The sequence below is a fragment of the Triticum aestivum genome, chromosome 1B, assembly GCF_018294505.1.
Source record: "Triticum aestivum cultivar Chinese Spring chromosome 1B, IWGSC CS RefSeq v2.1, whole genome shotgun sequence".
In the NCBI taxonomy this organism is placed as follows: domain Eukaryota; kingdom Viridiplantae; phylum Streptophyta; class Magnoliopsida; order Poales; family Poaceae; genus Triticum; species Triticum aestivum.
In genome coordinates this window covers 654015420-654034297 of record NC_057795.1, presented here as the reverse complement: position 1 = coordinate 654034297, position 18878 = coordinate 654015420, and the positions used below count along the sequence as shown (strand labels likewise).

The 18878-nt window shown below is 47.8% G+C and overlaps 2 protein-coding genes across 3 annotated transcripts; one reads left to right on the top strand and one right to left on the bottom strand.

Annotated features, from left to right (window-relative positions):
- Positions 1-855: 855 nt before the first annotated feature.
- LOC123145721 (protein tesmin/TSO1-like CXC 3) lies at positions 856-5678 on the bottom strand. Its single transcript, XM_044565198.1, has 9 exons — positions 5547-5678; positions 5330-5424; positions 2548-2613; positions 2155-2460; positions 1947-2031; positions 1781-1852; positions 1599-1665; positions 1413-1498; positions 856-1290 (listed from the first exon to the last, which is right to left on the bottom strand). The coding sequence occupies exons 3-9, from the start codon at positions 2586-2588 to the stop codon at positions 1288-1290; spliced, it is 660 nt and encodes a 219-aa protein (XP_044421133.1). The 5' UTR covers positions 2589-2613; positions 5330-5424; positions 5547-5678; the 3' UTR covers positions 856-1287.
- Positions 5679-7411: 1733 nt separating this feature from the next.
- On the top strand, positions 7412-11035 carry LOC123145704 (uncharacterized). 2 transcript variants are annotated; one of them, XM_044565189.1, is made up of 5 exons: positions 7412-7761; positions 8486-8592; positions 9079-9470; positions 9764-10297; positions 10776-11035. In XM_044565189.1, the coding sequence occupies exons 2-4, from the start codon at positions 8553-8555 to the stop codon at positions 10292-10294; spliced, it is 963 nt and encodes a 320-aa protein (XP_044421124.1). In that variant the 5' UTR covers positions 7412-7761; positions 8486-8552; the 3' UTR covers positions 10295-10297; positions 10776-11035. The 2 variants fall into 2 exon arrangements, with proteins under 2 accessions (XP_044421124.1, XP_044421117.1); XM_044565182.1 differs by having other exon boundaries at positions 8461-8592.
- The last annotated feature ends 7843 nt before the right edge of the window (positions 11036-18878 follow it).

Below are 18878 nucleotides of genomic sequence, written 5' to 3'. Positions count from 1 at the left end.
CATTGGATGTTTAATGACTACATCTCATAGAGCCCCACGAATTGGCTTTCCACGGCCATACTAAATCTTTGGGTCACTTGTGTTCATAATAGCATTCACTCCCTACCTTAATCTCCGGGATTCTGGGTACCCACGGGGCCTTAAAACGATAAAGAGACAAGAGACAATTCCGTTGCAATCGAGCACATACATGACGTTAAATATTCAGTCATTCTATTGATCATTTGTACAAATACATCGGGTTGCAGGGATATGCCTCAAGCCCTCAACCCATTGCCTTACCGAATTACTCACACATGGTGATCGAACCGTAAGATCAACTTATTGCCAATATTACCCCACCATCTTGTTACTACTCCATCCGTTCCTAAATATTTGTCTTTGTAGAGATTTAAAATAGACTACCGCATACGGATGCATATAGACATATTTTAAAGTGTAGATTCACTCATTTTGCTCCGTATGTAGTCACTTGTTGAAATCTCTAGAAAGATAAATATTTAGGAACCAAGGGAGTACAACTGAACTTTTTCGGTTTTTCCTAAAACATTCACCATTCGCAAATAGACTTTTTAATAAAATAATTTAAACCTGTTGGACCGGTAGCACTACATTGGGTGCGCTTGATTCTTTCGCCCAGAACACACTGCGTGCGCCAGCATTTAGGCTGGACCCGTGTGAGGTATGGAATCGCAGTAAGGCCTCAGAGCTTTCCGGACATGCCTCGTGTGCTGAATTTAGTCGGTGGAGAAAAACCGAACGCTTACTGAACCAAATGGTTCCCAATATCTAAGATGTCATTTGTTGTTCCAAGCAAGCAACCAGAGTGCTGCTTGTGTAACTGGTCTATACAAAGAATAACCATATTTATACTACCAGAATATGCAAAGCTGCAAACCAAATTCATACTACCAGAATCTTCTTAAAGTATAAGAGAAATCCTTTGCAAGACTGTGCATGTATAAGAACGTACTGAAGTACCGATTTCCGGGCAGCATGTATGGACGCCGACCGATGACGACAACTATTCTTACGTGACTCAGAAGTATATATGTTCTAAAGTGTATCAGTCTGATCAATCAAGGTCCACTGGAGCCCCCTGAGGGCTGAGGAACATGGAGTTGTCGCCGTGCTTGCTTCGAGTAACCAACCAACCATTACAAGGAATCTACAGGAACCTGGCCGTGCTTTACAGTGGGAGATGTCTGAACAGGAGGTGACTTGAGGATGGTATAAGTAGGTAAGGTGACTTGCATCATGCTCTCGTATGTCTGAAGCCTACTGTCATCACTGCACAAAAGGAGCACATCACCTCGATTAGTTGCTTATCCCTCAACAGATTGGGGCAGACATACACATAATTAACCTATGATTTCTCTCAACAAACTTCCCAAGTGGAAGCACAAACTTACCCCGATTCTTATTTGATTGTTGGAACCTGAGCCTCCGGCGTCACTTGTGCCACCCGTACCTCCCGGTCCAGCATTGGACTTATCAGCTGCTTTGTACATGCAGAGCAACAGAGATTTACACTAGCATGATTATCCAAGCTACGAATGAAACAACACACATAAAAGAAGAAAGTGTCATGCACATACCCCCTTTCATCCCATAGCCATTTTCACACCCTATGCACGTGCAATTTGGGTTACACCCTTTCAGTTTCTTCAAAACAAGCACCAACTAGCCTCAGTCAGGATCAGAGAAAGAATAAGCATGTCTAGTCTTTTGCAAAGGAGATAAAGCTGACACGAATACACAAGAAGGAAGGACCGTGCACCTTGTTGCAACTGCAGTGTCCGGTTTTGCAATTTTTGGTTTTGCACGCGCAATCCTCGTAATCCTCGTCGGCCTGGAATAAGTGCAACATATTTGTTTCATGTTCTTGGCAAACACCAGAGCAGCACGGTGTTCATGAATGCAGTGGCCTCTAACGAATATCTTACCAGCCAATCATGGTTGTTCTCGCAGTCATAGCACTTGCAGCGTCCCATAACGCAACTCAAACCCTCCTTGAAACATATGCATTGGCTGCACGCAATATATCAAGCAACAGTTAGATGGCAGCTTTGGACAACTAATATACCAATTAACTACTACTAGTTGACTGGATAGATCTGGTTCAGATAATTCAGCCACTGTGTTTGAACATACCAGTTTATGCATTTGGTAACGTTGCAGTTGCACTTCACCACTGCCTCTGGCTTTGGCACCGCCGCAGTAGAAGAGCTCGGGGCAAGTGGTTGTGGTTGAGTGATACCTTGGGCAGTAGAAGAGCTCGGTGCAAGCGGTTGTGTTTGAGCAGTATCTTGGGCAGCAGAAGAGCCAGAGGCAAGCGTTGGGGTGGTACCTTGGGCAGCAGCCGGGTTGATTGTTCCAAGAGATAAGTCTTTCTGGCAGTCACCACCGCAGTTGCACCCCGAACAGCATAACGCATTCCTTATTAAACAGTCACAAGTGCTGCACATAACAAAGCAATTAGCCTTAACCAGCTGACTGGATAGATCAGGTTCAGGTCATTCTAAATGTGTGCGCTTGTACACATACCCTTGGAAACACTTGGGGCAGCTGCAAGTTGTCCGCGACATTGTGGACACCAATGACGAGGTATCTCTGCAACGCGATGCATAATTTTGTAAGTATGTAGTATCGAACAGATGGTACTTGATTGGGAGATAAATCGATTCAGTCATTCGATCAGCTGTACTTTTTTTTTTGCCCGTAAAACAAAACTAGTACTCCCTCCGTCCGAACATACTTGTCATCAAAATGGATAAAAAGAGATGTATGTAGAACTAATATATGTCTAGATACATCCTTTTTAATTCATTTTGATGACAAATATTTCCGGACGGAGGGAGTACAAATCAAAAGTGAAGAAAAAGAACTGTTTCTGTTCAGCTACACAATTTGTGAAGGAGGCACCAACTTGTCAAGAATTCGTTATTGCAAAGAAGAACAACTAACTCAAACAATTCACTAGAACTAATTCTGGACGACACATACCATCGACATTCAGGTTCAGCTTTCATCATCATAAAGCAGCAAAGCACACATCAAGAATCTTTCTTGGGAACAAACAAAATAGTAAGTACTAGTATACTCGATGCAGTAAGTTAATTCCAACAGAACATCCCACAGCACAGCCCATCTTACAGAAGTCTGCATACAGGTTGGGCTAGGCAACGCACTGAAAACAAGTCAGCTGAAATTGCATGCCACTCAGTAAGAAGATCACAAGAGCTCAAACAATCAGCTGCTATATCTGCTCAGAATACAGTAACGGACAAAACAGAAAAACAAGGATTTTTTTCTGGGAATGCACTAACAAACAAAACAGTTGGTAGGATTTTTTTGCTGAGAATACGGTAAAAAACAAAAGAGTTGGTGGCACCATTAACAATCATTCACGAATTACACAAATAACTAAGAACCCAAGTAAACTATATATTATAGCAGATGGATCTCAACATCAGCAGATGCAATAAATACATATGGTTTAGAGCAGGAACCAAAAAAATTAATAAAATGAAATAGTTCATTAATTATGCATCCAAATGCACCATGCCCATAGAATTTACAGACTATACTCAACAATGAACTAGAACTAATTCGGGAGAACACACACTCACAATCTTGTCTAGTCAGAAAATACATGCATCCGCCTACACGGTTGGCGTATGAAATAGGCCAGCATTTTACACCATACGTTGTATGCTGCATTCGACGCAATGCAAGACAAATGTCAATCAAAAGAAGATGAATGCTTGCCTGGAGAATCGGAGCTAATTAACTTTGTGAAAGCATCCGTATCCTAGAAAACACCCAATACTAAACACTCAGCCAAGGTTGACAGATATATAATGGGTTCAGAAACCAATTTTGCTCAGAAACTAACAAAATCAGAAGGATTGTTTGCTCAGAATACCTAACAAACAATACAGTAGGTGGCACCCTTAGCAAGCATTGATGAATCATACCAGTAACTTAGAACGCAAGTAAACTAGCAAATGATTCTCAACATCAGCAGGTGACTCAGGTACAAATGCATCCGAATGCAGGAAATACAGAGTCTATCATCATAAAGGAACATCACACAACACAGCTCACCCTACAGCAATGTGCACACAAATTGGGTTAGGCAACACACTAAAAACAAGTCATGTGAAATAGCATGCCTCTCAGTAAGAAGATCACCAGAGCGCAAGCAATCACTTGCAATATCTGCTTGGAATAAAGTCACAAACAAAACAGCCGTGGCTCCATCGGCAAGCATTCATGAATCACAACAATAAGTAAGAATGCAAGCAATATAAATACTCAACAATGAACTAGAACTAATCGGGAGAACACGCGCTCAATCTTGTCTAGGCAGAAAATACATGTATCCACCTACACACTTGGCATATGAAATAAGCCAGCACTTTACACCGTAGGTTGCGTACTGCATTCGACGCAATGCAAGATGAATGCCAATCAAAAGAAGATGAATGCTTGCCTGGAGAATTGAAACTAATTAAAATTTTGAAAGCATCTGTATCCTAGAAAACACCTAGTACTTAACACTCAGCAAGGGTTGACAGATATAATTGGTTCAGCAACCAATTTCTCGGAAACTAGGGTAATCTTAATGATTTTTTGCTCAGAATACGGTAACAAACAAAACAGTTGGTGGCACCATTAGCAAGCATTCATCAATTATACCAATAACTAAGAACCGATCCCAACATCAACAGGTCACTTAATTACAAATGCATCGGAATGCAGGAGAGACAGAGTCTATCATTGTAAAGGAACATCACACAGCACAGCTCATCTTACAGCAATGTGCACACAAATTGGGCTAAGCAACGCACTAAGAACAAGTCAAGTAAAATCTCATGCCACTCGGTAAACAGATCACCATAGCACTAAGCAATCAGTTGAAATATCTGCTCGGAATACGCTAGCCAGCATCATTGGCATGATTCATGAATCCCAGCAGTAACTTAAGAACTCAAGTAATATGATACCTAATAGTAAATAAGAACAGAACAACCGGGAGCCTGGGACGTGAAACCCGGCCAAAATCCCCATCCCAAATCCCGGCCAAAATTTGCAGAAACGATCTGTCGGCCAAGAGCAGTTCGCAGGGAAACATTCCCGGCGAAGAACAGGTCACCGCACAACCTTCCCGGCCAAAATCCCGACCCCGAATGCGAACGTTGGCCGCGATACGTACGGGCCCTCCGTCCCGTCGATTAACTGCTGACTACGAGCAGGGGATGGCGCTGCTGAGGGAGTCGGAGAGGGGGTGAGGGGGAGGGAGGTGAGGGCGCGCGCTTCTCACCTGCACCTGCGGGCGTGCGGAAGCGGGAGGAGCGTCGGAATCCGCGTCGAGGGAGTCGCCGAGCTCGCCGGAGAGGAGGTCGGAGGCGGCGGGGCCTGCGGCAGCGACGAACAACGGAATGGGGGAAATGCTCGTCAGCTCTGCTTGGAGAAGCACAAAACCCTAGGCGGGGGAGGCGGAGGGGGAGGGGAGGGGCGGGTGGAGGCCGGCGGCTCACCTGCGGGCGGAGACACGACCGACGGCGACGCCGGCAGCGGGGAGGTTGGCCGACTTTCCCTGCCTCCCGCGAAGCGAAGCAAAGCAGCACCGCCTCCTCCGTGGCTCCGCCTCGGCTATAAACCAAAGGAGGAGCCTTGGTTGGTTGGTTGGGCTGGGTTCAGCAAACTACTAGGCCGGCCTTGGTGGAAGTAGGCCCATCCTATCTCTCTCAAAAGTTTCTAAAAAAACCCTCTCTCAAAAAATAAATCCAAAGCCTAAGTTTTCGACAGTTTTTTAAATGTGAACTACTCTCTCCATTCCTAAATATTTGTATTTCTAGAGATTTCAACAAGCGACTACAGTTAGATACATTATAACTGAGCACCCTCCCAACTCTCTCAGGCCATCAACATTTCTAATCGTTGGATCGCCACTTTTAGTCGCTTTTGACCGTCGGATTCGCTCTTAATAGCACCTAAATCGCGTGTACAGTCACACCCTCCCAACTCTCTCAGCCATCAACATTTCTAATCGTTGGATCGCCACTTTTAGTCGCTTTTGGCCGTCGGATTCGCTCTCAATAGCACCTAAATCGCGTGTACAGTCTTCTTGACGAGCAGCTGACCTTCTCGGGCAGCTGCTCCGGTGGTTTTTTTTGGACGTTTTGTGTTAATTGGGAAAAACGGCCCACACGAGGGAGCTTTCCGCGAGGAGAAAGATCGGTCCAAAAGCATCAAACTGATCAGTCGTGGGCGATTGGTGTGCTCGCTAACCCTAACCAAGGCCAACAGCGATGGTGGTGGCGAGCTGAAACGTCATCGGAGTTCAATCCCGTGTTGCTATTAGCTAAAGGGGTCCATCAATGAGGGATCTAGAGGAGCGACAGTTTGTGCGTGCAACCAGTCCCAATTTGAGGCGCACACAGGAGCGGCCTGCCGTGTGCTTGATGCGAGGCGCTGGATTGGATCGATCGGAGGTGAGGAGCGACCGGATCGATCGGAGTCGCGGGAGAAAACCTTAGCACGGCGGCCGACACTGGACGGGAGCGGCGGCACCTTGTCGACGTTCTGGATATGGGGGTATCCAGACGTGCCCCAAGACACCAATCAAGAGGCTGATGACATCGCCAAAAGGGCATCCAGGCGGCTGCCTCAGGAGCCTGGCGTTTTCGAGGAATGACTCTTCAAGCCATCGGCAGCGCCTTCACTATCAAGCATGGCGCAACCTCGGGAGGAACTCCCTCAACCACCTGCCATAGGAGCCTCGGCCTGTGGCCCGACCTCGGGAGCACGCTTGCTCCTGGCGATGGAGCCTCAGGAGGAATGTTGGACCACGGAATTCAAGGACTACCTGATGCAGGGGACGCTACCAGAGAAAGAGGAGGACGCGGAACGCGTAGCCCAGCAGGCCACGGCCTACTGCATACAAGACGGGAAGCTCTACCGGAAGCGGCCAAATGATGTTTCCTTGTGTTGCATCTCTAGGGAACAGGGGAAGGAGTTGCTGGCTGACATACACGGTGGGGATTGTGGACACCACTCGTCGTCGCGGACCCTCGTCGGCAAGGCGTTTTGCAGCGGGTTCTACTGGCCTACGGCACTCAACGACGCAATTGAGCTGGTGAAGGCCTGCGAAGCCTGCCAATTCCATGCCAAGCAGATACATCAGCCAGCTCAGGGCCTGCAGACCAAAGTTTTGGATTTCGTCCGAGAAAACCGAAATTCCAGCGATTTTCGGCCATCTTGTTAGGGCCCGGTAATAGGGTGTACCGGCCCAAAAAATTCGGCCACTTTTAAACTCACAGCCCAGCCCATGGTCTACTACAGCCCACACAAACCCCCCTATGGTATAAAAGCACGAATTCATCTCCTCCTAACCCTAAAATTCACTTTTCCCGTCTCCATCCGACTGAGCGGCGACTGTGGGCAACGAAACCCTAGCGAGTGAGGCGGGGGCGCGGTGCAGCGCCGCCTCCTCCCATCCAGCTCGTCTCCCTCCCTCCCAATCTCCTCCCTTGTCTCCCTCCCTCCCAATCTCCTCCCTCCCAGTCTCTTTCCCGTCCATGGACGGTGGTGGCAGCGCCATGGAGAACGGCCGCACAACTTCGATGTAGGGGCAGGTGGGCTCGGGCGTTGAACGGCTCCATGGGAGCAGCAGCATGCGGCGCATCCAGTCGGGCTTGGGTAGTGCCCCGGCGCCAGACGCACGCGCTGGTTTCCGGCAAGCTGGACATGGTACTGACGTACTGTAACTATGTTCCTCTAATCTTGTACATGCACGTATGCTGGCTCATCTTGCAAGATCTGTAGCTAGCTTTTCATTTGTGAAGATCTGTAGCTAGGTTCAGCATGCACACTTGCTTCATACAGGAGCACAATTGTGCATGATAGCTCACCTTACCATGATCTGTAGTTAGCGGTACGTGCATGCTTATTTAGCAAGTGTTGATGATAGCACACGTAGGCACCTAGGAAGGATCTTTTACTAGCTTGTTCAGTAGCATTGTTTCTAATATCTTGTACTATCTCCCTTGATTTATTCATGCTGTCGTCAACCCTGCAACATTACTTGATGAAGAAAAAAATCCCAATAAAATTTCAGCAGCACTAACTGGTCCATAAATCCACAGTTTTTTTGTATTGTATCAAGGTTCTCTTTCTGTGATCCACTCTTTGTTCAAGTGCTGACATACATGAGGACGCAAACAATGTGTACAAACATTTATCTCTGCAAAACACAGCAAGCCCTTTTACCATCAGTGGTAAATTTACAAATGTTGATCCGGATTCTGAACATGCTAGATAATGCCATCTTCCACACATGATAATATGTTCTCAACTTTGGTTGCATGCCATTGTTAAAATAGATTGCCATTTTTTTGCAAATAAAGTTGATCTTTATCGCATGCTTGCTTCTCATGCTTGAATTTATAGGTGATGGAAGTGCACCCTATGTTAGTAGGGTGAGCATCGATGAAGCCAAAAGGAGGGAAAATGTCAACCCCGACAATGAAGATAACATTCTGATGGGGAATGGTTCAGCTCCAAGAGAGACAACTTGGAAAGGTCAATACCATGATCTGCATTTTCTTAATTTGCTTAACTTTTTGTATGGATATTGTGATACTTTTAGAGAGGAAACATTTAAATAAAAAATGTATTAGTTATGTTTAAAGTTAAAATGGTTCTAATTCTGTTTGTTAGCTTTTACCTGATTTTGTTATGCAGTAAAAGTAAAAAATGTGGCAATTCCCTTTTTTCTGCCTTATTATCTTTTTACTTGATGTTATTATGCATTTAAAGTTGGAATGTTGTTTATTCTGTTGTAATAATCATGCTAATCCTTGTATGATGCATTTAGAGTAGAAATGTTGTTTATTCTGTTGTAAACATTATGCTAATTCTTGTTATTGTCCTGGTTCATTCTTTTTTATTCCTTACTCAGTTTTTATTTTGTATTATGATGCATTTAGAGTTGAAATGTTGTTTAGTGTGTTGTAGCTATATATCATGATGCATTGCTAACATGGTGCTTGAAATTTTGATATGTAGGGCTTGTAAGCAATGACATCTATTATATTTGGAACCATGGCCCGAAGTTTGGTGGGGGATTTGTTTGTCGGTACTGCCCCCTAATCACTAGAGGAGGAGGTGCAACCCGCTTTAGGGAGCACCTTGGAGGTATACCAGGTGATGTGAGGGAGTGCCCTAATGTTCCAAGAAATATTTGTGCTGCAATGAGGGAATCCCGGGATGACTCAATGCGGAAGAAGAGGGAAGTTCCTAATCTGCAGAAGTGTGCCTTGAGGATTGTATCACAATGCGTTTCGTCAAGTGGCTGTGAGAGGAATTGGAGCGCTTTTGCTTTGGTCCACACCAAGCAAAGAAACCGTCTTCTATATGGCAAGCTGCACAAGCTTGTATCTGTGCGCTACAACTTGAAGGTATGAAATATGTTTTGCCCATATGCCATTATTCACCCATATGCCATGATTCACCTGCATACTGTTGTTTACTAAGCATTGTTTGAAATAAAGGATGTTGTTTACTAAGTAAATGCTACTATTTATTAAAGACTGTTACTAGGTTGTTATTTAAAGTAAATGTTGATGTTTACTTAGCAATATTTAGAGTAAGGGCTGCTATCTAATAAGCATTGTTTTATACATAGCAACTTTATCCATTTTATTCTTTGTACTTCTTTGTCATTGACTGATTTTGTTTTCACATTTTGAAGATACGTGCTGAAGAAGAAGAAGACCCGGTGAGAGAGAATGATAAGCAGAAGGAAGTTGATGCATGTGCAATGATGATGGATACAACCATGTTTGATGCAACAAATCCTATGATGGAATGGTTAAATGAGGATGAGGAGCATGCAATCTTGGATGGAGTTGATGCTGCTAGTGTCGTATTTGAGAAAATACGTTTGCTTAACTCAAGTAGGAAAGTTTCTCGTCTTGCAAGGAAGGACAATGGCAGGAAAAGAAAGAGGGTAGAGGAAGAAGAGGATGACTACCATGATAGTGAGGATGATGATGAAGAAAATGAGGAGCTGGACCTGGAAATTGATGATGATGATGATAGCCATGATGATGGTGCAAGTCAATCTGATGGAGGAGATGCGCCAATGCAAGTTGAAAAGGATTTAACAAGCCAAGTTGGAAACAATGTTGAGGTAACAAGTGATGGTAGTTTGGTGAACCGTAGATCTGAACGGGTTAGGCAAGCAAAGAAGGTGAAGGAGGTCACCAGCCTTTACAATTGACAAGTAAGTTCCTTGTGATGACATCAAAAATTTCCCATTTATGCACTTTCTTATATTCTGTCATAAACATGTGGTGTTTGCTTTAGTCCATATGATTTTATATGTTGTTTCAATTGGGGTTGCCATCTATTAACTGTTGTTTCTGCCATCTACTTGATGTTTATATAATTCACAATGCGTTAGTCCATATGATTCTATATGGTGTTTCAATTGGGGCTGCCATCTATGAGTTATTGCTGTCATCTACTTGTAATGTTTATATAATTCACAATGCTTTAGTCCATCTGAATTTATATGTTGTTTTAATTTGGGTTGTCATCTATGAGTTGTTTCTTCCGTCTACTTGTAATATTTATATAATTCACATTGTTTCTGCCCATATGATTTTATATGTTGTTCTAATTGCGGTTGCCATCATTGAATTGTTGTTTCTGCCATCTACTTGTAATGTTTATATAATTCACAATGCTTTAATTGCAAGGTTAAGCGGCATGGGAGCAAAAGAGCTTTTGGTTTGATGAAGACTAACGGGTGGATGAACAGGAAGTCTGAAGTGAAGGTCTCTGTTCGATTCAATACTTTTGGTGCAAGACTGAAGAGTTGAAGAACAGGAAGTCTGAATTGAACTTTCTGTTTGTATTTTGGGGTCGGCATAATTGAACTTCGAATGCCGTGTTAAATTCATTGTGGACTGTAATTCTGAACCGTTATGGGTGTTCGTTTCGACTCTTGGTAGAACTATTAAGTTGCATGTTACTCTTAGTATCTGAACTAGCAAGTCACATGTTAATCTGGACTATCATGTTGCTTTTCTAATGGTTGCTGCTCTCCGAATTGATCCACTATGCTATTGTCTGAATGGTTGCAACTGGAGTGTTGATGTTCAGTCTGATACGTAGTGATTTGATGAATAGATTCAACTGTTTGATTTTTACATGCATATTTTGCTAAAAGTTCTGAATACTCATCTGCTGTTCTGTTGTATTTCAAAATTTTAGGCAAATTTCGCCCATTTTTCGTTCATTTTTCGTTCAATTTTTGTCCCAAAAATCAAATTTTGTTTTATGATTTTCGTCCGAGATTTTCCGAAAAAATCCGAAAAATCCGAATTTTGCCCATTTCGTCTAGGACCGGTAAAAATCAAAAAACGAAATCCGAAATTCTGCTGCAGACCATCCCACTCTCGTGGCCGTTTGTGGTCTGGTGGCTGGATATCTTGGGCCCGTTCCCTCGAGCGCCAAGGGGCTACCGCTACCTCTACATCGCCATTGACAAGTTCATCAAGTGGGCGGAGGTGGAGGCCGTCCGCACCATCCCAGCTGGTTCAGCAGTCAAGTTCATCAAGGGCCTCATGAGCCGGTTCGGGGTCCCTAATCGCATCATCACCGACAACGATTCGCAGTTCACTAGCAATCTCTTCAACATATTGTGCTAACCTTGGAACACAGATATGCTATGCTTCGGTGGCACACCCCCGGAGTAACGGCCAAGCCGAGTGCGCCAACGCAGAGGTCCTAAAAGGCCTCAAAACCAGGACCTTCAAGAAGAAGCTGGAAGCCTACGGCAGGGGCTGGTACAACGAGCTCCACTCCGTGTTGTGGTCCATCCGCACCACCGCCACCAAGTCGACTGGCGAGACCCCGTTCTTCCTTGTCTACGGGGCAGAGGTGGTCCTCCCTCACGAGGTCAAGCGTCACTCCATGCGGGTCCTAGCATTTGATGAAGCGCAACAGGGCGCCATGCGGGGGATGGACCTAGTGCTGGGGGAGGAGCACCATCGAGAAGCAGTGCTACGAGCAGCAAGATACCAGCAAGCGCTACGGCGGTATCATTGCCGTAACATCCGCCCCAAGACTCTCGAGGTAGGTGACGTCATGCTCAGGCGGGTGCTCTCCAGGGAAGGGCTGCACAAGCTCTCGCCCATGTGGGAGGGCCCGTTCAAGGTTGTCCACGTTTCTAGGCCTGGCTCCGCACGCCTGGAGACTCAGGAGGGGGTGCTAATCCCAAACGCATGGAACATTCAGCACCTCCGGAAATTATACCCCTAAAAAGGCCCAATGCCTATGAAGAAGGCCCGGTGCCTATGAAGCTTGCCGCCCTGAAAAGGCCTAGTGCCTATGAAGAAGGCCTGGTGCCTGTGAAGCTCGCCGCCCTAAAAAGGCCAAGCGCCTGTGGAGAAAGTCCGGTGCCTATGAAGCTCGCTGCCCTAAAAAGGCCCAGTGCGTGTGAAGAAGGCCCAATGCCTGTGAAGCTCGCGGCCCTAAAAAGGCCCAATGCCCGTGAAGAAGGCCCGGTGCTTATGAATCTCACCGCACGTGACACTTTCACGTAATAATGAGTTGGGGCTGTACACGCCCCGGAGTCTCCGGAGTGCCGCCCTTGGGCCTCGGGGGCTCCCTCCCACGCCCAGTGGCAGAACTTAGCTCCGCGCTGGTGAGAAGACGTTGAAGACTAGGCTAGGTGCCGGACGCGGCTTTTCATTTGCTTTCCGCAGTTGGCTTGTTCTCCCTTGTTTGAACCTTCATTGAAGTTGCTTCTAGTGTTATTCGCCGTCTTCTGCCCTTGCCCCCTGTTTTCGGCTTTTGTTTGGCTCGCTCTCTCTCCCGCTCGCAACCTCGCGAGGGGGCTGCACGGGCGCCCTCATAAGCCCCCCTTTCTCCCGCCTAATTTTCACGAGGCCTTCATTCAGGTTCACAGCAGGAGCACCCCTCCTGGTCCGTGCCCCTCGGGCATCGCGACACAAAGCGCCGGGCCTGAGCCGGCAACCCTCGCAACCAAGGTTCGGAAGCTATTCTCCCAACTAATCTTTGCAGATCTTAAAACGCCCGGCGAGGGCTCGAGCGGGTACGTCGTGAGGCGAAAACTACTTCAAACATCCCGAGCTAAGTTGTTCTTACACGCAAGCACATAACCACAACACAAAAACAAAGCATAGGGACGATAAATATAGGATGATAATTGGGGACCATGGTCTGTTGCACGCCCCCATGGGGCTCCATACTTCTCTCTCTCGATGCAGGAAAAAGAGAAAAAAGAAATAAAGACGACGCGCGGCTCGCGACGGCTCGCGAGGAGGGATCCGCATTGGCCTCCCGAGCTCAATCAGACTCCACCTCGCGCTTCACCGGGGCGCAGCAACGGGACGCCCCGCTACCTCCCTCGAAGCGGGCTCGGCGACGTGGAGGCTGATCGCGGCCACCACTGGAGGAGCTGCCGCCAGAGGAGGAGCTGCTAAAGCTCGGCGAGCTGCGGGCACCGCCAGGAGCGGGTCCACCTTTGCCCTCATCCCTACAGTCGCCGAGGCAAAGCACCTCGTCACCGTCATCGTCTTCAGGGCAGCACCCAACACAACGGCCGTCCTCTACGAACACCCTCATGTAGAGGGTCGCGTCGCCATCAAAATTGAAGTGGAGGGTGCATCGCCGTCCCAGGGCCATGTTCCTAGCAAAGGAGATCTCCACCGCGACCCATGAGGCCCGGCTGCAGCAGCCGTCCGCTTGCAGCCAAAGCCCGCCGGGGCCAGCGGCCGGCAGTTTGTCGGTGAAGAAGCGAGGGAGCTGCAGCCAGTTGCCGGCCGTGTTGACTGACCAAACAACAAACTTCGGCAGCACCTCTGCCAAACGGAAGCGCGCCGGGGAGGCCGGGCAGCCATGGTGCGTCCACCTCGACCTCCTGGGCTGCCTCGATACAGGCGGCCACCGGCGCACGAAGGGCCACCATCGCGACCACGAAGAGCCGGGATGGGAGTCGCGGGAAGCTTGCGACGGTGGCCACGCCCGCGCTTGGGCGGAGAAGAGTCCCGCGCTTCCTAGCGCGCCTTCCCTTTCTCCGCGGTCGAGAACCTCTTCATGGGCGCCATGGGACGCTGCAGGCAACCGGAGCAAGGAGGGGGGAGAAGCAGGCAGGACAAGAAGAGATGTGAAATGGGGCTTCCACCCTTCCTCATTATAACCCAAGGGAAGCCAACCGGCGGCCTCCATGATCACAGGTAATGATGACCCCTTTTGCATGCAGCAAGCACTCATCAAATCGGGCAGTTGCCGAGGCAGCGTGGGGAAGCGGAGACGCCCACGTCCAATCAAGTCGCATGCGTCAGCCAAGGCCGCAGTTGTTGGGGCCCGCGACGCTCCACACTTGCCCTTTGGCTTTGCTGCTAAGCCAAGTCTGAGCGCGCCTTGGGCCCGAGGGCTACTGTCGGTGTTCTGGATATGGGGGTATCCAAACTTGCCTGCCTGCAGCCTGCGGCGTGGCTCAGTAGTGGCCCAGTTCGGCCCGTCTTCATCAACCCAAGTTCAAGACCCTCGCGAGGGGCCAAGCCTCGTGGGGCGGATGGTGCAAGGCCTCCCTAGGGGCGGCCTCGCCAGGCAGGCTCGCGAGGAGGTGGAGAACTACTCCAAAGCCTCTCTAAAAAAACCTCTCTCAAAAAATAAATCCAAAGCCTAAGTTTTCGACAATTTTTTAAATGTGAACTACTCCCTCCATTCCTAAATACTTGTATTTCTAGAGATTTCGACAAGTGACTACATTTAGATACATTATAACTGAGCACCCTCCCGACTCTCTCAGGCCATCAACATATCTAATTGTTGGAGGATCACCACTTTTAGTCGCTTTTGGCCGTTGGATTCGCTCTTAATAGCACCTAAATTGCGTGTACAGTCTTCTTGACGAGCGGCTGGCCTTCTTGGGCCGCTGCTCCGGTGGTTTTTTTGGATGTTTTGTGTTAATTGGGCCAAACGGCCCACACGAGGGAGCTTTCCACGAGGAGAAAGATCGGTCCAAAAGCATCAAACCGATCAGTCGTGGGCGATTGGTGTGCTCGCTAACCCTAACCAAGGCCAACAGTGATGGTGGTGGCGAGCCAAAACATCATCGGAGTTTGATCCCGTGCTGCTGTTAGCTAAAGGGGTCCACCAATGAGGGATCTAGAGGAGTGACCGTTTGTGCGTGCATCTAGTCCCAATTTGAGGCCCACACAGGAGCAGCCTACCGTGTGCCCGATGTGAGGCGCTGGATTGGGTCGACCGGAGGTAAGGAGCGACCGGATCGAGCGGAGTCGCGGGAGCAAACCTGAGCACGGCGGTCGACACTGGACGGGAGCGGCAGCACCTTGTCGGCATTCTGGATATGGGGGTATCCAGACTTGCCTACCTGTAGCGTGGCTCAACAGTGGCCTAGTTTGGCCCGTCTTCATCAACCCAAGTTCAAGACCCTCGTGAGGGGCCAAGCCTCGCAGGGCAGACAACGCAAGGCCTCCCCAGGGGCGGCCTCGCTAGGCAGGCTTGTGAGGAGGCGGAGAGATCAAGGCAAGTGTACCTCGCGAGGTGCGCATGATGCAAGCAATGACGACCAAGGCCAGGCAGACGCCGGCCAGCGCAGTGTCCTTATTTCCTCTTTGGTGCAAAGGGGGCAAGTGCAGGCGCGGAGTATCGAGGCATCAAGCAAAGGTTTACATATCAGTGCAACAAGAACAAGACCAGCAGGACGACAGGACGGAGGTCACCGTGGAGCCCAAGACGGTGTCATCGCGAGTGCCTTTGGTAGTCGAAGACCACCTTTAGTCAGGATAGCATGTACTGGCTGTCCCCCTTCAAATCCCGCCGTTTTGGAATCCCTTCCCGCTCAATATTTGGGAAGAGGACCAAGGCCTCTATAAATAGGACTAGCCACCATCGCAGCAAGGGGACGGTTGATCAAGATTCAGTTGATACACACCACACCAGCACAAGAACACCTCTCCTCGCGAGGCTGTTCTTCCCCCTGTACTGTTCATCATCAGCCCAAGAGGCAATCCACACACCACACTCTGGAGTAGGGTATTACGCCACAATGGTGGCCTGAACCAGTATAAACATCGTGTCCCTTGTGTTGTTCATCTTGTTAACTTAGAATCGCGGCGAGGTTGTGGGCGTGGACCAGTAGGGGAAGATCTTCGCGCGCACCCCAGAATTCGAACCCTAAGGGTTTTGCAGGAACCCGATATCCGACACACCTCTCCCGCGACCTTCACCTCCAACCGCGGAGCCAACCGTGACTTCCTAGCTCTCCTTGCAGCATGCCTTGCAGTCCGAGAAGAAAGGGGGTGCGGCAGCAACATGGACAAGAAGGTTGGCAAGGAGAACAAGAAGGCGCCCCCTCTCCCCGTGGTTACCGTTGTGCTATAAGCCAAACGAAACCAAAGGAGGAGCCTTGGTTGGTTGGGCTGGGCTCGGATTCCCCGCAACAAACTACTAGGCCGGCCTTGGTGGAAGGAGGCCCGGCCAAGACTGGCTCTTCCGTCCAAGACCATCCTATCTCTCTCAAAAGTTCCTAAAAAACTCTCTCAAAAAATAAATCCAAATCCCAAGTTTTCGATAGTTTTTTAAAAGTGAACTACGTATTAAATTAGAGTGAATTAAAAAAAATGTTTTTCTGTGATTGGTTGATCTTAGTCGTGGACCCCCGAGCTCTCCGACTGTTAGCCCTCCAGGTTGGATAGAATTCTTTGCTAAACGCCAGAAAAAAACTTCTCATCTCATCAGGAATATTGGCCCTCCACAACCTATTCCATTGATTCCGAGAACCTCTAGTATCTGAATGACTTGACCGGTTCTCTAACCAATCTTCCCTCCAACACTTCGTATCCACAAGTAGCTGTTGGCCGACTTCAACGAGAAGTTACCTGACCGTTCATAGTTCCAGGTCCAACGGTCTTCTGTTGCAATCATCCTCAGAGGTAGCTACTTCCCGACTTCACCAAGAAGTTACCTAACCGGTCATAGTTCCAGGCCCATCAGTCTTCTGTTGCAATCATCCTTGGAGCTATATTGAGTATGGTTTGTGTTGGGAAACGTTGCATGCAAAACAAAAAAAATTCTACGCACACGTAAGATCTATCCATGGAGATGCATAGCAACGAGAGGAGGAGAGTGTGTCTACGTACACTCGTATACCGTAAGCGGAAGCGTTTAATAATGCGGTTGATGTAGTTGAACTTCTTCGCGCTCCAACCGATCAAGTACCGAACGTACGACACCTCCGTGTTCAGCACACGTTCAGCTCGGTGATATCCTCCGCCTTTTGATCCACCAAGCCGCGCTAGATAGTGGATGAGTTCCGGAAGCACGACAGCATGGTGACGGTGATGGTGATGCTATCTCCACAAGGCTTCACCTAAGCACTACGAAAATATGACCGGGGTGTAAATGGTGGAGGGGGGCACCGCACACGGCTAAGACAATGTTGTAGTTGTGTTAGGCGCCCCCCTCCCACATATATATAGTTGAGGGGGTGGAGGGAGCATCCAGGAGGCGCCCCCAAGTAGGCCAAATCCTACTTGGGGTCCTCCCCAAAAAGTGGCGCCCTCCTTCCTTATTTGGAGTGCGGGATAAAGTAAGGAGGAGGTGGCGCCCCCCTCCCCCTTCCTTTCTCTCCTGAGGAGGGAAAGGCAGGAGGGGCCACCCCTCCCCTTTCCTTCCCCTAGGGCTAGCAAGCCATGTAGAGGGGCGCACCAGCCCCCTAGAGGGCTAGTCTGTCCCCTCCTATGGCCCATAAGGCCCATACACTTGCCGGGGGTGTCCGGAACCCCTTCTGGTGAGCCGATGACTATCCGGTGCACTCCGAAACTATTCTGGTGTCTGAATACGATCGTCCTATATATCAATCTTTACCTATAGACCATTTCAAGAATCCTCGTCATGTCTGTGATCTCATCTAGGACTCCAAACAACATTCGGTCACCAAATAATATAACTCATATAACACTATATCGTCAACGAACGTTAAGCGTGCGGACCCTACGGGTTCAAGAACTATGTAGACATTACCGAGACACCTCTCCAGTCAATAACCAATAGTGGAACCTGGATGCCCCATATTGGCTCCTACATATTCTACGAAGATCTTTATCAGTCGAATCGATATGACAACATATGTAATTCCCTTTGTCCATCGGTATGTTACTTGCCCGAGATTCAATGTCGGTATCTTCATACCTAGTTCAATATCGTTACTGACAAGTCTCTTTACTCGTTCCGTAATACATCACCTCGTAACTAACTCCTTAATCATTTGCTTGCAAGCTTATGATGTGTATTACCGAGAGGGCCCAGAGATACCTCTCCGAAACTCAGAGTGACAAATCCTAATCTTGATCTATGCCAACTCAACAAACACCTTCAAAGATACCTATAGAGCATCTTTATGATCACCCGGTTACATTATGATGTTTGATAGCACATAAGGTATTCCTCTGGTATCCGGGAGTTGCATAATGTCATAGTCGAAGGAATATGTATTTGACACGAAGAAAACAATGACAATAAAATGAACGATCAATATGCTAAGCTAACGGACGGGTCTTGTCCATCACATCATTCCCCTAATGATGTGATCCCGTTATCAAATTACAACACATGTCCATGGTTAGTAAACCTTAACCATCTTTGATCAACGAGCTAGTCCAGTAGAGGCTCACTAGGGACACGGTATTTGTTTATGTATTCACACATGTATTTAAGTTTCCAATCAATACAATTCTAGCATGAACAATAAACCTTTATAATGATTAAGGAAATATAAAATAAAAACTTTATTATTGCCTCTA